At 43.2% G+C, this 20,432-nt stretch overlaps 1 protein-coding gene across 1 annotated transcript in view; it reads right to left on the reverse strand.

The window, feature by feature from the left end:
- appl1 (adaptor protein, phosphotyrosine interaction, PH domain and leucine zipper containing 1) overlaps nucleotides 1-20,432 on the reverse strand; it is an 80,041-nt gene that overhangs the window by 58,054 nt on the left and 1,555 nt on the right. Inside the window, 2 exon segments of the mRNA XM_086001603.1 lie at nucleotides 2,148-2,207; nucleotides 8,165-8,263. Of these exon segments, the coding sequence (XP_085857729.1) occupies nucleotides 2,148-2,207; nucleotides 8,165-8,263 (159 nt within the window).

The raw sequence follows: 20,432 nt of genomic DNA on the forward strand, positions 1-20,432 counted from the left end.
AGGAACAAGGATGTCTTGCTGCAGTTGTACAGGGCCTTGGTGAGACCACATCTTGAGTACTGTGTGCAGTTTTGGTCGCCTTATCTGAGGAAGGATGTTCTTGCCATGGAAGGAGTGCAGCGAAGATTCACCAGGCTGATACCTGGGATGGCAGGAATGACGTATGAGGAGAGATTGGGTCGATTGGGCTTGTACTCGCTGGAGTTTAGAAGAATGAGAGGGCATCTCATTGAAACTTATAAAATTCTGACAGGACTGGACAGACTAGATGCAGGAAGGATTTTCCCGATGGTCAGGGAGTCCAGAACCAGGGGTCACAGTCTAAGGATAAGGGGTAAGCCATTTAGGACAGAAATGAGGAGGAATTTCTTCACCCAGAGAGTGGTGAACCTGTGGAATTCTCTACCACAGAAGGCAGTAGAGGCCAATACATTAAATATATTCAAGAAGGAGTTGGATATATTTCTTACGGCTAAAGGGATCAAGGGGTATGGGGAGAAAGCAGGGACCAGGTACTGAATTTGGATGATCAGCCATGATCGCATTGAATGGCAGAGCAGGCTCAAGGGGCCGAATGGCCTACTCCTTATCCTATCTTCTATGTTTCTATAAGATCTGCGTGCGCAGGAGATCGGCGGTATTGTTTAGCGCCGCCGCAAAATGTCCGGTCAATTTCGTGAGAGGCACAGATATCGCCGCGCCCGGGCGCTAGTTGGTTTGCGCCCTCTTAAGGCGCTAACGGGTGGCGCTACCAACTGAATTTTTCCCCCTTGGTGTCTGGTGAACTGTACACCAGCAACAACTTCAAAAATTAGCAAGAAAAAGAAATCTAAGTTTTTGAAATGGGACAAGAATACTTTTCAAATCTTGGCTTTACAATTGGCTTTTATTGTGTAGACAAAGTGACTAAAAAACTAGGTCAGAACTAGAACTGTATGATTATACCTGTTTACATAAGCTTTGTCCACTACTGAACCAAAACATTTTTGATGTAAAAATGTTGAAGGAAGCAGTGACAGAAAGGAATACAGACAAGCAGCTAAACCAGTGAGTAAATGTGAAGCAATCAGTAGGTCCCAGATGCAAATCAACTTGTTCAATGTGCATACACAAAATGTACCAGCCTTACTTTAAACCTAGAATTCCCAATTCTCTACCTACATTGAGAGAACACCAGCAACTTTTTCAACGCAAGCAACAATGCAGAATGGGTAAAGTTAACATCCATCTTTTAATGTATCCAGCTGATGGTGTCTGTATTAACGGTTTCAATGGGAACTAACATGATGAACTCTGTCGGAGTACTCTGTACATCTAATAAGGAAATCAATGTAGTAGTAAACTGAACCTGCTGAAAATGCTTTTGAGTCATTTTAAATTTAATGCTGTTGTATTTTAAAATCCCATTATCCATGACCACTAACTTAAGTATTTAAGTAGCATACAGCTCTTAGCTGTGTCATAGCAGGGGCTGGCTCTGGTAATGAATGCTTCCCTCCAGGTTCTAGGTTAATGACACTATTGGGTGTTTCCAAGCACAAGTCATTGACTGCACTGTAATTGGTTACAGTTAATTATCCTGAAAACCATCAAAGCTTACAGCACTTTCAGTCCATCGTGCTTGTGCTGGCTCTTTTCTAGAAAAATATAAAACCTAATCCCACTGCTCCATGCTCTCCCCATAGCCCTGCATCTTCGGCCTCAAATATTTATCCAAATTTTCCCTCAAAAGACACAATGGTATTGCCTCAACCACTGCCTGTGGCAAAGCATTCCATGGTCCAACGATTCGGTAAAGACATTTCTCAACCCCTCCCGTCGTTCTAAATTTCAAATGGATCACCCTCATCGCTGATTTTCCAATCAGAGGAATTTTGTTTTTTTCCTATGCACCCATCAAAACCCTTCATAATTTTAAGAACCTCTATTAAATCTGCCTGCAGCTTTTTCTGCTCCAGTGGAATTAATCTTTCCCTGTTCACTTTTCTCATAACTATAGTATGGTACCCACATCATCATTCTGGTGAATCTGTGCTTTAATGTTCTTTCTATAAATCATAACCCAACAAAGGTATCTTGTACATCAGTAACTCTCAAGGTAGCTTTCCCAAGTTCTGCTGCTTTGGCTTTCTTCAATTTATTTTTACCTGTTTCTCGTACTCCTTGAGTAGTTTGGAGGTCAAGTGTGTTGCTGTGCTCAATTCATTCTGCAATAAAAAACACAGATCATATTAAGCTTCAGTCTTTTTCTCCGTTCCAGTCTTGAAAGAGCTGACTCTTGCAGGGGTATAGTTTCGCAGGGACAGGTAGCCTTCTGATACCTCACCTAATTACCCAATACTCGTGTTTTCCACGCCTGCACTTGCCGGCCAGTATTTGTTTTTGCTGATCCATTATAATGGGTGGAAAATCGTGGGCTGGCGAGCACAGATGCAGAAAAACCACGGCCTGAGTGTCACCAGCTTTATTTAACCGTGCGAAGCACCACACATGAGCTTTGTCAACATTCAACATACGTGCATGTTTTTCACTGGGAACCCATAGCTGATCTTTTTTCCTGCTACCTGTATATCCAAGGCTAATTGCAGCTCCCTAAATGTTGTTCTGGCTGAGATCAGCTAGCTCAGCACAGAATTAGACTCAAACCAGATTTTTTTCCAGTCTGTATAGCTTAGTGCTACATTGAGTAGTGACTTTGCCAACTTTACGTCACTGTGGAAGTTTTAAACTTAAATGAGAATTCCAGTGATCAACAATTTTCACAGTGCAGTTCTCTTCAGATCATGGGAATCCAAATTCTCTTTACAGGTAGTAAATATTTGCATGTGGTTATTCCACCACTCCCTACTTCTTCTCGCACTATTACTTTTACTAGTATTTTTATTATTACTTCTCCCTACAATGTTATAGGGCACCACCTGGATTTTTCCTCAAGCTATTCAGAGCAAGAGTGAAATCACACAAGCAATTATGTATATGCAATGAAATTCAATGCAGCATACTGACTGGGCTGTATTGTTTCAACTCCATTCCTCAATAATTAAAACCAAGGATCATAAGCCTTGGCAACAAAATGTTACTAGTGGTTATCGCTGGATAGCAAAAGGCAAAAACCCATTTTGTTGCCAGACAGCAAATAGAAAGCCTGATGCTATGCTAATAAAAAAAAACTGGAGCTGCCAGAGATGTTGGACATATAGCTAAGTACTGTATACCAATGGCCAAACATTTCACTAAACTACTTGCTACAAAGCTCTTATAAAGGCACTTATGCTACTCAGTTTGCACTGTTGTAGCATGATTTCTGCTTTTCAGAAAGGCAAAATGTGCAGCTGAATAAATGGAGGTTTGGGTTTTGGCTTTGAAAGCGAGACCACCTCAAGGAATTGGTCTCTCTCAGTTCAGATTTCACAATGACGGAGATATCACTGCAATACAAACTTTTAAAGCTTTTATTAAAATTTTAAAAATCTCTCCGGTAGTCTGCTGATCCTCCATTAAAATTTTAATGTTAGCAGACCTGCCTGTTATGCCAACTCTATCCTAACATTTAAAATATTATTGGCATTGGGAAAGTCACAAGTAACACACGGCAAGTTCATCTGTACGGAGCTATTATTTCCGATTCCACCATGATCCGAAGCTGGCATAGAACACTCCATTTGTATTACTGTAGCATCAATACCACATTTGGTATTGAATTTTACATAGTTACATCGAGTCTACAGCACAGAAACAGGCCATTCGGTCCAACTGGTCTACACCAGTTTGTGCTCCATACGAGCCTCCTCCCACCCCTTTTCATCTTTGCGCTGAATATTTAAATAATTTCTAAAAGTAATCAAACCTGGACCAGAACAGCTACTTTACATTAAACTGCATGTATGGGAAGCATGCCGCGCACCCAGATAATAGAAAACTAGTCCATTTCTTTTGTGTCTTTAAAAAAATATATAAATTTAAACAAATAGCTTAAAAAATACATGTTCCTGTCTTAAACATGCTCGCCACTTTCTTACTTCAAACATTCTTTAGACAGAAAACGTGAAAATAACAATCCAGCTTTGTGCTATGTTGGTTGCCTGCATTCAGCTGAGTATTTACAATCTTGATAACGTTAGTTATTATATTCACTTGTGTACTTCTATTCATTTTTATTTTGCTTCAAACAACACACAATGTTGCACAGGTTAGTGATAAGTGCACACTGACGTCCCTAGTTCAAGTGGGCTGCACGCGCGCTTGAGTTTAGAAATGTAAATGATCTATCCTTGCTCCCCCAGTGGCTCAGTGAGTTTATCCAGTGAATAACTGAGCCACAGAGACCAGGATGGTTCTAATAAAATCACCTTCTGTGCCAAGTTAGCCAATCCCAGCTGAGGTGGTGGTAGTGGCACTAGAATTGATCTCCCTGCCCCTGTTCAGGAGGGAAAAATCTGCCAGTGTGTGAACATCAAGTGACAGCAGATTGGGTTCGGCTGTGATGTCTCCATTCTCACTAGCCTCTCACCATCTACTGTCAGGGTTCACACATGAATATCCATTTTGGTGAGGCACCAGACGGTGACTGCCACCATACCCTAGCAAGGAGTTGATGCCTTCAGGATGGGAGGATAAATCTACCCTGGTGTATCCCCAATGACACAGTGGGTAAAGACACATCATAGTATGGTGTAATAAGCTGAACAAAATGGAAGGATCCTAGGTCTGATGCCTGGTGTGTACTGATTACTGATCAGCCAAAACAATTCAACTGGCTTCAATTTCGCCTAGCTAGAGAGAGAAAAATTCATGTTCTTACTCCTGATCACTAATGGTGGCCATCAGTTGGCTATTTGATGATGAATGGGCATCCTAGCTGTGCCAACTCCTGTCCACACAGCACTTTCCACCACAGGTTATTAGATGGACTCAGAGCTGGTTTCTTCACTTCCAAGTCCAGGGATGCTGGAGCCAATCGTTGTACCGTTGCTGTTACCCAAACTGATGTTAGAACATAAGAAACAAGAGCAGGAGTAGGCCATACAGCCCCTCGAGCCTGCTCCGCCATTCAATAAGATCATGGCTGATCATCGACCTCAACTCCACTTTCCCGCCCAATCTCCCTATACCTTGATTCCAAAAATCTATCTATCTCAGCATTGAATATACTCAAAGACGCAGCATTCACAGCCCTCTGGGGCAGAGAATTCCAAAGATTCACAATCCTCTGAGTGAAGAAATTCCTCCTCATCTCAGTCTTAAATGGCCGACCCCTTATCCCGAGACTATGCCCCCCTAGTTCTAGACACTCCAGCCAGGGGAAACAATCTCTCAGCATCTACCCTGTCAATCCCCTTCAGAATCTTGTATGTTTCAATGAGATCACCTCTCATTCTTCTAAACTCCAGAGAGTATAGTTAGATTACTTCTCAGACCAGTTAGGTTCTGAGCTATGTAGTACATTGATCAACTGTGCCATCACTCTCTGGAAATCCCTCTCTAAACCTCTGCCCCCTTCCCCCACTCCTCTTTTAAGACCTTGCTTAAAACCCACCTCTTTGACCAAGCTTTTGATCACCCCACCTAGTATTACCTCCTTTGGCTCAACATTCATTTTTCCCTCTGTGAAGCCCTTTGGGATGTTTATGCCACATTAAAGGCACTAAATAAATGCAAGTTGTGTTGCTCTGGCGCTGATATTATTAGTGTGGTAAACCACTGTTATTGTATATTGTTACTTTGTACTGCCACTAATGCCACCCCTCGTGAGCAAATGTTCGTTTTCCCCAGGAAGTCCACATCGGGAACCTCGTTACCGGCATGGCTGACTTCTCCTGGGCCCGTCCTACTGCGGAGGCACGTAAGGACCCATAAAACGGACCCCCTGGTCGAGAGGGTGCACCTCCTACACGCCAACCCCCAGTATGCCTGGGTGACATACCCAGACGGGCGGGAGGACACGGTCTCCATACGAGATCTCGCACCCTCGGGTACCCCTGAACTACCACCGTTATCCCCCACCACCCCTCCCAATCCAACCCCTGTAGACGACATGCCGGAGCCCCAGGACCCTTCATTGACCACCCAGACACCAGATCCGACGTTGGATGCTGCAACACCGCCGCTGCCACCACGACGATCAGGACGTCAGACAAGGCCACCTGATAGACTTAACTACACAAACTTGTAGTACCCTTCACCCCGCCGGACTTAATTTTAAACAAGGGGTGAATGTGGTAAACCACTGTTATTGTATATTGTTACCTCTGGGTGGCGCTGTGTACCAAGGCATGCCTCAGCTGACTCCGCCCACATGACCAGGTATAAAGGTGGGGGTTTCGCCGACTCACTTCCTTCTTGGAACCAGCCACCCACGAGAGGCATGCTCTGTTCTCTAGTTAATAAAAGCCTTTTCATCGCCTTCCTGATTCATCGTCTTTTATGGAGTAATTGATAAGCGTATCAATTAGTTCTGCACATTTTGTGTACATTTGTCAGCAAGTGGGTAGATGGCACATCTAACGACTGAAGAAAAATCAAACACTTCACCACTCCCCAGGAAACTCATCTGCTACTGAGCAGTCCAGTATCCTTTAGTTTACAGAGTTAATGAGGATTTTGTAGTCTGCTCTGTCATGAGTATGGGGGTGGATAATTAGTAGATGTAAAAATAAAACCGGAAAGGAAAACGAAAGAGACTATAGGTTTGGAATCGGGTAAGAACATCCAAAAATTCAAGATATTTGACTATGAAAATAGTGATTGTATAAACGAGTAATTTTATGGAATGTAAAGTTGTAACTGCTTGCCATTCTATTCTAGTATACACATTTCATTCTATGCTAATCTCCTGTAACTGATGATCTAGTCTGATACAACAACAGAAAATACTGGAAACATTCAGTAGGTCAGGCAGCATCGCAGATAGAGAAACAGAGTTAATGGGGTAGATTTTCCTGGAGCTGTCAGGCGGGGTTTCAGGCGTGTGGCGGGGGGGGGGAAATCCCAAATTCGGGGGTCCCGACACCATCCTGCCCAAAACCCACCTCCACGTAAGTTTCAGGGGAGGCGGGTACCCGCCCCGCACTGGGACCCGCCGACCCGAGGCGGGAAGGGATTAGTGCCAATTAACTGCCTGTTAACAGGTAGTTAACAGGCAGTTTTTAGCCTAATCCCTATTTTGAGGGGTGTCGTGTGGGATTCCCGACGGCTCCAAACCACGCCAAGTTAGAGCAGTCGGGCCGTCGGGTTGAAGGACTTGGAGGGGTCGCGATGTCGGTGTTCAGGTGAGTGATGGGTGCATGAGTGCAAAGGTAAGTGTGTTTGGTGTGACTAAAGTGTGTAAAGAAGTTTAAATTACCTGTACTTACCTTAACAGCCTTTCCTCCTCTAGGTTTCGGGAGTCCATCACTCAGCCGGCACTGGAAGCAAAATGGCTGCGAGCTGTCAAAAGTGACAGCCTTCAGCTTTCATTGCCGGTGAGACTTCTAACTGAGTCTGTGTAGAAGGACTCAGGTTAGAAGTCAGGCTGTCAGTGTTTGACAGCTTCAAACAGCTGTGAAACACTGATATTTCATCTGTCAAGAACTCTTGACAGATGAAATTTCAGTCTGTGACATCACCTGTTGCCGGGTGGCCCTTAATTGGCCTACTGAGCCCACTGGGCGGGCTCAACAAGGTCAATCAAGGGAAAATCGCGCGGATTGGCCGGACGTCGATGTAGGCGGGACTAAAACCCGAAAGTTGTAGTCCCACCTCCTTCCCCGACAGCTTAGGGAAAATCTACCCCAATGTTTCAGGTCGATGATCCTTCGTCAGAACTGGAAAATGTTGGAGAAGTAACAGATATTTGAGCAAGTGTGGGGGCAGGGAGAGGGAGGAGGGGAGAAAAGAACAAAGGGAAAGTCTGTGATAGGGTGGAAGGCAGGAGAGATTGACTGCCAAAAGGGATGATGGTACGAGGCAAAAGGAGAGGTAATGGGGCAAGTTAAGAAACAAAAGACAACTCTAGATGAGGTGTTTAAATGGCAATTTCTCTCTCCACAATGCTGCCTGACCTGCTGAGCGTTTCCAGCATTTTCTATTGTTGTTTCAGATTTCCAGCATTTTCTATTGTTGTTTCAGATTTCCAGCATCCGCAGTATTTTGCTATTGACCTAGTCTGATAAACTTGGAATTATACCTGTGCATCGTAAATCCGCTTCATGGCATTGTAAAGTTGGCTGGTATAATTTGAGACGGCAGCAGCATCTTCTTCAAACACTCCCAGCAGTGAGCGTGTCTGTCCAAAATTAATAAAAAGGTAAGTTTGCCAAACATATCTTGTCTTTTGAAGCTTTAACTCACATAGGTTAATACTCATGCACTTAATGTTTCCCTATCACATGCAGTAGTAACAGTGCAAGTAAATTGTTTGATTCAGTAAACCATACATGCACCATCTCCTATAGGAGAGCAAGGCTATGCAGGGATTTAAAGGCGAGGACCAGGATCTTGTAAGAACCACTACCAGCTAATTCTTCAGCTCCAAAACTGGTTTAATTCACATCTTTTCTTTGAATTGAAGGGCGTGCTGTACTGTCAGAGGTGTCACCATTCTGATGAGACGTTAAACAAGGCCCCACCTGCCCTCTCAGGTAGACTTAAAAGGTTTCACGGCACTATTTGAAGACGAGCAGGGGAGTTCTCGTGTCCTGGACAGCATTTATCCCTCAATCAGCACCTAAAACAGATGATCTGCTCATTTATGTCATTGCTGTTTGTAGGAGTTGCTATGTGCAAATTGGTTGCCATGTTTCCTACACTGTAACAGTGACTACACTTCAAAGGTACTTCATTGGCTGGAAAGTGTTTTGGGACGTCCTATGGTTCTGAAAGGTGCTATAAAAATGCAAGTCTTTCTTTCTTTGCCATGATTCATGTGTCCCTCTATTATACTACAAGGATGCCTCCGATGGCAGGGCTCTTGGCATCGAAGGCGTTGTAACCTTCTTGGGAAACTTTCACTCCATGCCTCAAAGTGCCAGTAGCAACAAATAATACTAGAACACAGCAGCAGCATTTTCTGACCGCTCAGCCCACCAGTAAGTCTAAAATGTATTTTTGCTGGCCTATATGAGCACTCCAACACTTAATGCTAATGCAAGCAGTTCAGTAATTGTAAAAGTGGTATAATATGGCTCAATCCTAGGCTGCAGAGGAGAAAGACGTTCTAAATCAATGTCATATCTAATAATGTAAGTGAGAAACTCAATGAGCTACAATGCAATGGAATATTACAAATTCATGTTACACTTTTGTCAAGTTATTGCATGTGACAGGCTGCAGAAGCTGCAAATTCTGCTTGTGCAGGAAACGCGCAGTGTGCCTTACCCACATACTTTAACATGTACATACTATCTGCAAGAAATAGTAGTCCAAGGGTGAGGCTTGAGCGAATGCTCATTAATGACATTGCACTGTAAATGTGGGGTGGCTCACAGCTCAAACATTCAAATCAGGAAAAACTGGTTATCAAGAAAGCCAAAATATATTCTATAAAGAATCATTACAGTGGGGCACTAGTTATCTTAACAATTAGGCAAATACAGTAGTTTGGCAAAATTCAGATAACCGCTATTAATCTCAATACCAAAATCCATTTTCAGCAATGAAAGAAGATAACAAACTTGCATTTACATCGCACTTTTCATGGCCTCATGAAGTCCCACAGCACCACAACCAATGGAACACTTTGAAGTGTAGTCATTGTTTTAATGCAGGGAAACACACCAGCCAATTTGTACACAGCAAGGTCCCACAAACAGCAATGTGATAAATGACTGGACAATCTTGTGTGGGTTTCTTTTTAGTGCTGTTGGTGCCATAGGATCTTTTGCGTACATCTGAGGGGGCAGATCTGGTCTCAGTTTAACATCCCATCTGAAAGACGGAACCTCAAACAGTGCAGCACTCCCTCAGTACTGCACTGAAGTGTCAGGCTAGATTAGGAGCTTAAGTCCCTGGAGAGGGACTTGAAACCACACCTTCTGACTCGGGTGAGGGCGCTACAACTGAGTCAATGTTGGCACTTAATCGAAATTGATGCACAGTATTTTAAATATGCATATAGGACGTACTGTAAAATCTGATCAGTTTAGTTAATTGGTCCAAAGGTTAACTTGGATTAACTTTCCCAGCATAGGTAGATTTTCTTATGAATATATGTAAATAAAATTAAATAGATATGGTCAGTCAGTGTAAGGTAAATAGATGCATACAGTCTTTGAAAATCAATTAGTGTGCAGCTGCGGAGTCAGAGGAGTTTTAAAAAGCTAAATTTTTGATTAATACAGCGGACAAGGACAACATTCCCAAATATGATTTAGCAGCCAAGACGTCCTGCTCCCTGACAAAACTTCATAGATGATGAACAAATTAATCCCAGCATTAGCACAATCATACCAATAAACCTTAGTGGAGTAATGTGTTCGTTCCACATACACATCCTGCCCTGTGAACACTGGGAAATCAAATGTGCAGCAGATTCATAAAATATGTATGTGAATTTGAACACTGGAAAATTCAATAAAAGTGTGCATGTTGGGAGGGGTAGAAGGTCCTAAAGAGCAGTTGGCTTGCACCAATTCCTCAGCGGGCTTATCCAGTGAATTACTGAGCCACACAGAGCAGACAGATGCCATGTTTGATCTCTGTGCTGAGCTAGCTAATCTTGGCCAGGGTGCCAATGAGGACAGTAATTGGCTCTGTTTCCTGCTCCCAATAGTTATCCAGTAACCCCTGTGCACACATGGAACAAAAACAGAAATGCTGGACACACTCAGCAGGTCAGTCAGCACCAGTAGAGAGAACAAACAAGTTAATAGTTCATATGTGGACTTTTTGTCAGAACTGGGTGCACACATGGATGTTGGTCAAGGACAGGACAACCCTTGGCTGTGATGCTCTCCTTCCTCCCCTACCCTTGGAAAAAGTGCCTATTGACATACTATGTCTGGACTCTCGCATGAATGAAGGCACTTGGGCAAGATACCCTAACAGACTCGGGAAATAAAAAGTAAAGGGTGAGGAAGGTGAAGAATTCCTAAAATGTGTACCAGAGAACTTCCTTAATCAGTATGTTTCTACCCCAACGAGGAATGAAGCAGTGCTGGGTCTAGTTCTGGAGAATGAAGTAGGGCAAGTGAGGTGTGTTGCAGTGGGAGAACATCTGGGTAATAGTGATCATAATATAATTAGGTTTAAAGTAGTTATGGAAAGGGATTTTTTTTTTTTAAATCAAAGGTGAAAATACCCAACTGGAAGAGAGCTAATTTCAGTGATTTGAGAAGGGATCTAGCACAAGTGCACTGGAAAAAAGGATTGGCCTGGGAAACACTAAATGAGCAATGGCAGGCCTTCAAGGCGGAGATATTTCAGGTACAAACCAAGCATATTTCCATCAGGATGAAAGATGGGGCATCTGAAGCTAGAGCTCCCTGGATGGCAATGGAAATAGAGGTTAAAATAAAACAAAAAAAGGTTTACCACAAATGTCCGGTACAGAATATAATAGAAAGATTCACCAGACTGATACCTGGGATGGCAGGAATGATGTATGAAGAGAGATTGGGTCGATTAGGCTTATATTCGCTAGAGTTTAAAAGAATGAGAGGGGATCTCATTGAAACTTATAAAATTCTAACAGGACTAGACAGACTAGATGCAGGAAGGATGTTCCCGATGGCAGGGGAGTCCAGAACCAGGGGTCACAGTCTAAGGATAAGGGGTAAGCCATTTAGGACAGAGATAAGGACAGGCAGCACGGTGGCATAGTGGTTAGCACTGTTGCCTCACAGCGCCAGGGACCCGGGTTCGAATCCGGCCTCGGGCGACTGTCTGTGTGGAGTTTGCACATTCTCCCCGTGTTTGCGTGGGTTTCCTCCGGGTGCTCCGGTTTCCTCCCACAGTCCAAAGATGTGCGGGTTAGGTTGATTGGCTATCATAAATTGACCCTTAGTGTTAGGGGGATTAAATACGTGGGGTTACAGGGATAGGGTGGGATATGTGTTGGTGTAGGGGTTGCGGGGATCGGGTGGGATATGTGTCGGTGCAGGCTCGATGGGCCGAAATGGCCTCTATCTGCATTGTGGCGTTTCTGTGATTCTGTGATAAGGAGGAATTTCTTCACCCAGAGAGTGGTGAACCTGTGGAATTCTCTACCACAGAAGGCAGTTGAGGCCAACTTATTAAATATATTCAAGAAGGAGTTAGATACATTTCTTAAGGCTAAAGGGATCAAGGGATATGGGGAGAAAGCAGGGACAGGGTACTGAATTTGGATGATCAGCCATGATCTCATTAAATGGCGGAACAGGCTCGAGGGGCCGAATGGCCTACTCCTGCTCCTATCTTCTATGTTTCTAAAACCAGGCAGAATAAAGAGTGCAGGGAGAAATTGAAAAGGATACAAGAAGAACAAAGAGAGAGCACCAGAAAAGATTAGCAGGTAACATAAAAGGGAATCCAAAAATCTTTTATAAACATATAAAAATTAAAACGATAGTTAAAGGAATGGTGGGGTTGATTAGGGACAAAAAAGGAAATATTCTTGTAGAGGCAGAGGGCATGACTGAGGTATTGAATGAGTACTTTGCATCTATCTTCACAAAAGAAGCGGATGAAGTTAATGTCGGAGTAGAGGGGGGGAAGTAGAGATATTGGATAGGATAAAAATAGATACAAAGGAGGTACTAAATAGGTTGGCATCACTCAAAGTTAAGAAGTCACCTGGTCCAGATGGGAAGCAGCTCTGACTACAATCTTTCAATCCTCCTTGGATATGGGTGTGGTACCAGAGGACAAGGGGATTGCAAATGCAATACTCCTATTCAAAAAAAGGGAGAGGGATAAACCTGGTATCTACAGGCCAATCAGTCTAACGTCAGTGGTGGGAAAACTATTGGAGAGCACTGTCAAGGACAAAATTAATTCAAGCAGATGAAGCAGAAAAAGAGCATGTATGACAGATGTCAGGTTGAGAATACAAGTGAGAATCAGGCTGAATACAAAAAGTTCAGAGGGGAAGTGAAAAAGAAAATAAGAGGGGCAAAAAAAGAGTATTAGAATAGATTGACAGCTTACATAAAAGGTCATTCAAAAGTCTTCTATAAGCATATAAATAATAAACGGCTAATAAGAGGCGGGGTGGGGCTGATTAGGGACCAAAAAGGAGACCTACGCATGGACACAGAGGCATAGATGAGGTACTAAATGAGTACTTTACATCTGTCTTCACCAGGGAAGAAGATGCTGCCAAAGTCATAGTGAAAGAGGAAGTAGTGGAGATACTGGATGAGATAAAAATTGATAGAGGAGGTACTAAAAAGGCTGTCTGTACTTAAAGTTGATAAGTCACCAGGGCCGGATGGGATGCATCCTAGGATGCTGAGGGAGGTTAAGGAGGAAATCGTGGAGGTACTGGCCATAATCTTCCAATCCTCCTTAGGTATGGGGGTGGTGCCAGAGGACTGGAGAATTGCAAATGTTGGATAAACCCAGCAACTATAGGCCAGTCAGTTTAACCTCAGTAGTGGGGAAGCTTTTAGAAACGATAATCAGGGACAAAATTAACAGTCACTTAGACAAGTGTGGATTAACTAAGGAAAGCCAGCACGGATTTGTTAAAGGCAAATCGTGTTTAATCAACTTGATCGAGTTTTTTGATGAGGTAACAGAGAGGGTTGACGAGGGCAATGCAGTTGACGTGGTGTATATGGATTTCCAAAAGGCCTTTGATAAAGTACCACATACAGGAAACTTTCTGGTATCCGGCACGGACGGGACCGACATGTTGCCGGTTCATCAACAATTCCGGATAACCGAACGCTATAGTAAAAGATACGGAGCTCAGAGCTCCGTATAAAGCAACAAACCCTGTTGCTTAGCTTCAAAACAATCGGCACAAGTTGCAAGCATCTCTGTAGCTTAGCAACAGCTTCAGCTACACCCTTGCACAGCAACAAATGGAGTAAAAAAAGTAACTAAAAGTAAAAAAAGTTACCTGAACCGACTCCTGAATTTTGCCGGTGGATAGAGCGTTCCGGTTATTATGGGGCCGATCAAACGTTTCCTGTAATAGGCTTGCCAGCAAAGTTGAAGCCCATGGAATAAAAGGGACAGTGGCAACATGGGTACAAAATTGGCTCAGTGACCAGAAACAGAGAGTAGTGGTGAACGGTTGTTTTTCGGACTGGAGGAAGGTATACAGTGTTGTTCCCCAGGGGTCGGTACTAGGACCACTGCTTTCCTTAATATATATTAATGACTTGGATTTGGGAGTACAGGGAACAATTTCAAAATGTGCAGATGACACAAAACTTGGAAGTATAGTGAACAGTGAGGAGGATAGAGACAGACTTCAAGAAGACATAGACACGCTGGTGAAATGGGCGAGCAGGTGAAATTTAACACAGAAAAGTGTAAAGTGATACATTTTGGTAGGAAGAATGAGGAGAATATAAACTAAAGGGTACAATTCTAAAGGGGGTGCATGAACCAAGAGACCTGGGGGTATATGTGCACAAATCGTTGAAGGTGGCAGGGCAGGTTGAGAAAACAGTTAAAAAAAAAGCATACGGGATACTAGGCTTCATAAATAGAAGCATAGAGTACATAAGCAAGCAAGTTATGATGAACCTTTATAAAACACTGGTTCGGCCTCAACTAGTATTGTGTCCAATTCTGGGCACCACACTTTAGGAAGGATGTGAGGGCCTTTGCGAGGGTGCAGAAAAAATTAACGAGAATGATTCCAGGGATGAGGGACTTCAGTAACGTGGATAGACTAGAGAAGCTGGGGTTATTCTCTTTAGAGCAGACAAGGTTGAGAAGAGATTTGATAGAGGTATTCAAAATCATGAGGGGTCTAGACAGAGTAGATAGAGAGAAACTGTTCCAATTGGCAAAAGGGTCGAGAACCAGGGGAGACAGATTTAAGGTGATTGACAAAAGAACCAAAGGTGACATGAGGAAAAACTTTTTTACGCAGCAAGTGGTTAGGATCTGGAATGCACTGCCTGAAAGGGTGGTGTAGGCGGACTCAATTGTGGCTTTCAAAAGGGAATTGGATAAGTATCTGAAGGAAAAAAAATTTCAGGGCTACGGGGAAAGGGCGGGGGAGTGGGATTAGCTGAAGTGCTCTTGCAGAAAGCCAGCACTGGCTCGAAGGGCCTCCTTCTATGCTGTAACCATTCTGATTCTCACTTGGAGAAACGTGGGTTAATAAGGGACAGCCAGCATGGATTTATTCAAGGAAAATCATGTCTAACTAACTTGATTGAGTTCTTTGATGTAGTAACAGAGAGATTTGATGAAGGTAGTGCAGTAGATGTTGTATATATGGACTTTCAAAAGGCATCTGATAAGGTACCACATAACAGACTTATTCGAAAATAGAAGCACATGGGATTAAATGACGGTGGTAACTTGGGTATGTAATTGGCTAAGGGATAGGAGGCAGAGTGTAGTGGTGAACTGATTTTTTTTGACTGGAGAGAAGTGTGCAGAGGGGTCCCTAGGGCTCGGTATTAGGACCATTGCTTTTCTTTTACATATAAATGACCTGGACTTTGGTATAGGGAGTACTATTTCGAAGTTCGCGGATGATACAAAATTTGGCAATGTAGTGGATAGTAGCAGGCTTCAAGAGGGCCTAGACAGACTGGTGAAATGGGCAGACATATGGCAGATGCAACTTAATGCAGATAAGTGTGAAATGATCGACCTTGGGAGAAAACATGGAGAGGCAGTGTAATCTAAATGATACTATTTTGAGGGGGGTACAAGAACAGAGCAACCTGGGGGTGCATATTCACAAATCTTTATCCTTGAAGGTGGCAGGGCAAGTTGAGAAAGCAGTTAAGAAAGTGTAGTAGATTCGCGGCTTTGTAAACTGAATAAAAAACAAAGAGTTCATGCTAAACCTTTACAAATCACTGGTTAGGCTTCAGCAGGAGTACTGTTTACAGTTCTGGGCACCACACTTTAGGAAGAATGGCAAGGCCTTGGGGACAGTAGAGAGGAGGTTTACCAGGATGATACCAGGAATGAGGGACTTCAGTTATGTGGAGAGATTGGAGAAGCTGGGATTGTTCTCTGCAGAGAAGGTTAAGGGGAGACCTAAGAGAGGTATTCAAAATTATGAGAGGTTTTGATAGAGCAAGTAAGAAGAAACTGTTTCCTCTGGCAAGTGGACGGATAACCAGAGGCCGTAGAGTTAAAATAATTGGCAAAAGAGCTAAAGAGGAAATGAGAAATTATTTCACACAGAGGGTTGTTATGATTTGGAACACACTACCTGAAAGGGCGGTGGAATCAGATTCCATAGGAACTTTAAAAACGCAATTGGACATGTATTTGAAAAGAACTAATTTGCAGGGTTATGGGGAGAAAGCTGGGGTGTGGGACTAAATTAGATAGCTCTTTCAAAGCCAGTGTCAGCTGTGGATCAGTGGGTAGCACACTCGCCTCTGAGTCAAAAGGTTGTGTGTTCAAGTCCCACTTCAGGGACTTGAGCACAAAAATCTAAGCTGACACTCCAGCGCAGTGCTGAGGGAGTGCTGCACTGTAGGAGGTGCTGTCTTTCGGATGAGGCATTAAACTGAGGCCCCGTCTGCTCTCTCAGGTGGACATAAGAGATCCTATGGCACTATTTCGAAGAAGAGCAAGGGAGTTATCCCTGGTGTCCTGGCCAATATTTCTCCCTCAATCAACATAACACCAAAAAAACAGATTATCTGGTCATTATCACATTGCTGTTCGTGGGAGCTTGCTGTGTGCAAATTGGCTGCCGCAATTCCCACATTACAACAGTGACGACACTTCAAAAGTACTCCATTGGCTGTAAAGCGCTTTGCGATGTCCGGTGGTTGTGAATGCTGCTATATAAATGCAAGTCTGTCTTTTTTTTTTCCAGTTCTTTCAAAGAGCCTACACAGGCACGACGGGCCAAATGGGCCCCTTCTGTGCTGTAAGATTCTATGATTTTTATACTGGATGGTACCCAACATGTGAACAGCAAATATTCCATATCTTGAGAGAAAATTCTGAATTTTGAAAAATATAGTAGCAACAAAAAGTAATCTTTTAAGATTCAAAAAAATAATTGACGATACTAGAAATGCGAGGGTATACATATCAGGAAAGGATGAACAGGCTGGGTCTCTTTTCTCTTGAAAAAAGGCTGAGGGGTGACCTAATAGAGGTCTATAAAATTATGAAAGGTTTTGATAGAGTGGATACAGAATGTTTCCACTTGTGGGGAAGAGCATAACTAGAGGCCATCAATATAAGATAGTCACCAAGAAATCCAATAGGGAATTCAGAAGAAACTTCTTTACCTAAAGAGTGGTGAGAATGTGGAACTCGCTACCACACGGAGTGGTTGAAGCGGATAGTATAGGCATTTAAGGGCTGGACTGGAGAGAAACTTGGAGTGGGAGGGGGAGGATCCAGTTGCCGTGGTCCATGTTGGTACCAACGACATAGATAGGACAAGGAAGGAGGTTCTGCTGAGGGAGTTTGAGCAGCTAGGGGCCAAATTAAAAAGCAGAACCACAAGGGTAATAGTCTCTGGATTATTACCTGAGCCACAAGCAAATTTGGCTAGGACAAATAAAATTAGAGAGTTAAATGCGTGGCTCAAAGACTGGTGTGGGAGAAATGGGTTTTGCTTCCTGGGACACTGGCACCAGTACTGGGGCAGGAGGGAGCTGTTCCGTTGGGACGGGCTTCACTTGGCCAGTGCTGGGGCTAGAGTCCTGGCGGATCATATAACTAGGGCTGTAGAGAGGGCTTTAAACTAACTAGTGGGGGGGAGGTTCCTAGAGAGCAAATAATAAAAATAACAGAGAAGGTCATAGACTTAGGTAGCAGTGGGGAAATTGAAAACCAGAGCGTGTCAGGAAGGGGCAGAAGGTATGGAGTAAAAGGTAAAGTAATAAAAAGGGCAAAAGCAGGAACTAAGTGTCACAAAACATCTTTGAAAGTTCTCTATCTGAATGCATCTAGCATTCATAACAAAATAGACGAGTTAATGGCACAAATAACTACATATGGGTATGATCTTGTGGCCATTACAGAAACATGGCTGCAGGGTGACAATGCCTGGGAATTAAACATACCAGGTTATTTAACGATCAGGAAGGACAGGCAGGAAGGAAGGGGAGGTGGGGTGGCTATGTTAATAAAGGAAGGAATCACTGTAATACAGAGAAATGATATTGGGTCAAAAGATCAGGATAATGAAACAGTTTGGGTGGAGGTAAGGAATAATAAGGGGAAAAAAACACTAGTGGGCGTAGTCTATAGGCCTCCGAACAGTGGCAACTCTGTTGGATGGAGTATCAAACAGGAAATAGTTGAGGCTTGTAATAAGGGAACATCTATAATTATGGGGGATTTTAACTATCATATTAATTGGACAAATCAAATTGGGCAGGGCTGCCTTGAGGATGAGTTCATTGAGTGTATTGGGATGAGTTTCTTGAGCAGTATGTAACTGAACCGACCAGGGGGCAAGCAACCTTAGATCTGGTCCTGTGTAACGAGACAGGATTAATTAAAAATGTCCTAGTAAAGGATCCCCTTGGAATGAGTGACCATAACATGGTTGAATTCCATATTCAATTAGAGGGTGAGAAGGTTGGATCTCAAACAAGCGTGCTAAGCTTGAATAAAGGAGACTATGAAGGTATGAGAGCGGAACTGAGTAGAGTGGATTGGGAAAATAGATTAAAGGGTAAGACGATACATGATCAGTGGTGTACATTTAAGGAGTTATTTTACAACTTCCAAAAAATATATATTCCACTGAGAAGAAAAGGGTGTAAAAGAAAAGACAGCCATCCGTGGCTAAGTAAAGAAATTAAGGATAGTATTCGACTAAAAACAAGGGCATATAAGGTAGCCAAATCTAGTGGGAGGATAGAAGTAAATGTTGGTCCCTTAGAGGATGAGACCGGGAAATTAATGGTGGGAAATATGGAGATGGCAAAAACACAATGAATATTTTACATCAGTCTTTACAGTAGAAGACACTAAGAATATCCCAACACTGGACAAACAGGGGGCTAAAGGGGGGGGAGGAGCTAAACACGATCAAAATCACTAAGGAAGTGGTACTCGGTAAAATAATGGGACTCAAGGCGGATAAATCACCTGGACCTGATGGCTTACATCCTAGGGTCTTGAGGGAAGTGGCGGTAGGGATGGTGGATGCATTGGTAATAATTTTCCCAAACTCCCTGAACTCGGCAAAGGTCCCGGCAGACTGGAAAACGGCTAATGTAACACCCTTATTTAAAAAGGGCAGTAGACAGAAGGCTGGAAACTATAGACCGGTTAGCCTAACATCTGTGGTAGGTAAAATTTTGGAGTCCATTATTAAGGAGACAGTAACAGGGCATTTGGATAATCATAATTTAATAGGACAAAGTCAGCATGGTTTTATGAAGGGGAAGTCATGTTTGACAAATTTGCTGGAGTTCTTTGAGGAAGTAACGTATAGGGTGGATAAAGGGGAACCAGTGGACGTAGTGTATTTAGACTTCCAAAAGGCATTTGACAAGGTGCCACACAAAAGATTATTGCTTAAGATAAAAAATCACGGGATTGGGGGTAATATTCTGGCATGGATAGAGGATTGGCTATCTAACAGAAGGCAGAGAGTTGGGATAAATGGTTCATTCTCAGACTGGCAATCAGTAACTAGTGGTGTTCCGCAGGGGTCAGTGCTGGGTCCCCAACTCTTTACAATCTATATTAACGATTTGGAGGAGGGGACCGAGTGTAACATATCAAAGTTTGCAGATGATACTAAGATGGGAGGGAAAGTAGTGAGTGAGGAGGACATAAAAAACCTGCAAGGGGACATAGACAGGCTAAGTAAGTGGGCAGAGATTTGGCAGATGGAATACAATACTGGAAAGTGTGAGGTTATGCACTTTGGCAGGAAAAATCGTAGAGCAAGTTATCTTAATGGCAAGAAACTGGAAAGTACTGAAGTACAAAGGGATCTGGGGGTCCTGGTGCACGAAACTCAAAAGGTTAGTATGCAGGTGCAGCAAGTGATTAAGAAGGCCAATGGAATGTTGGCTTTCATTGCTAGGGGGATAGAATATAAAAATAGGGAGGTATTGCTTCAGTTGTACAAGGTATTGGTGAGACCGCACCTGGAATACTGCGTACAGTTTTGGTGTCCATACTTAAGAAAGGACATACTTGCTCTCGAGTCAGTACAAAGAAGGTTCACTCGGTTAATCCCGGGGATGAGGGGATGGACATATGAGGAGAGGTTGAGTAGATTGGGACTCTACTCATTGGAGTTCAGAAGAATGAGAGGCGATCTTATTGAAACATATAAGATTGTGAAGGGGTTGGATCGGGTGGATGCGGGGAAGATGTTCCCGATG

This window comes from Somniosus microcephalus, chromosome 11 (genome assembly GCF_052327205.1).
Source record: "Somniosus microcephalus isolate GS21.2 chromosome 11, FLI_Smic_1.0, whole genome shotgun sequence".
Classification (NCBI taxonomy): domain Eukaryota; kingdom Metazoa; phylum Chordata; class Chondrichthyes; order Squaliformes; family Somniosidae; genus Somniosus; species Somniosus microcephalus.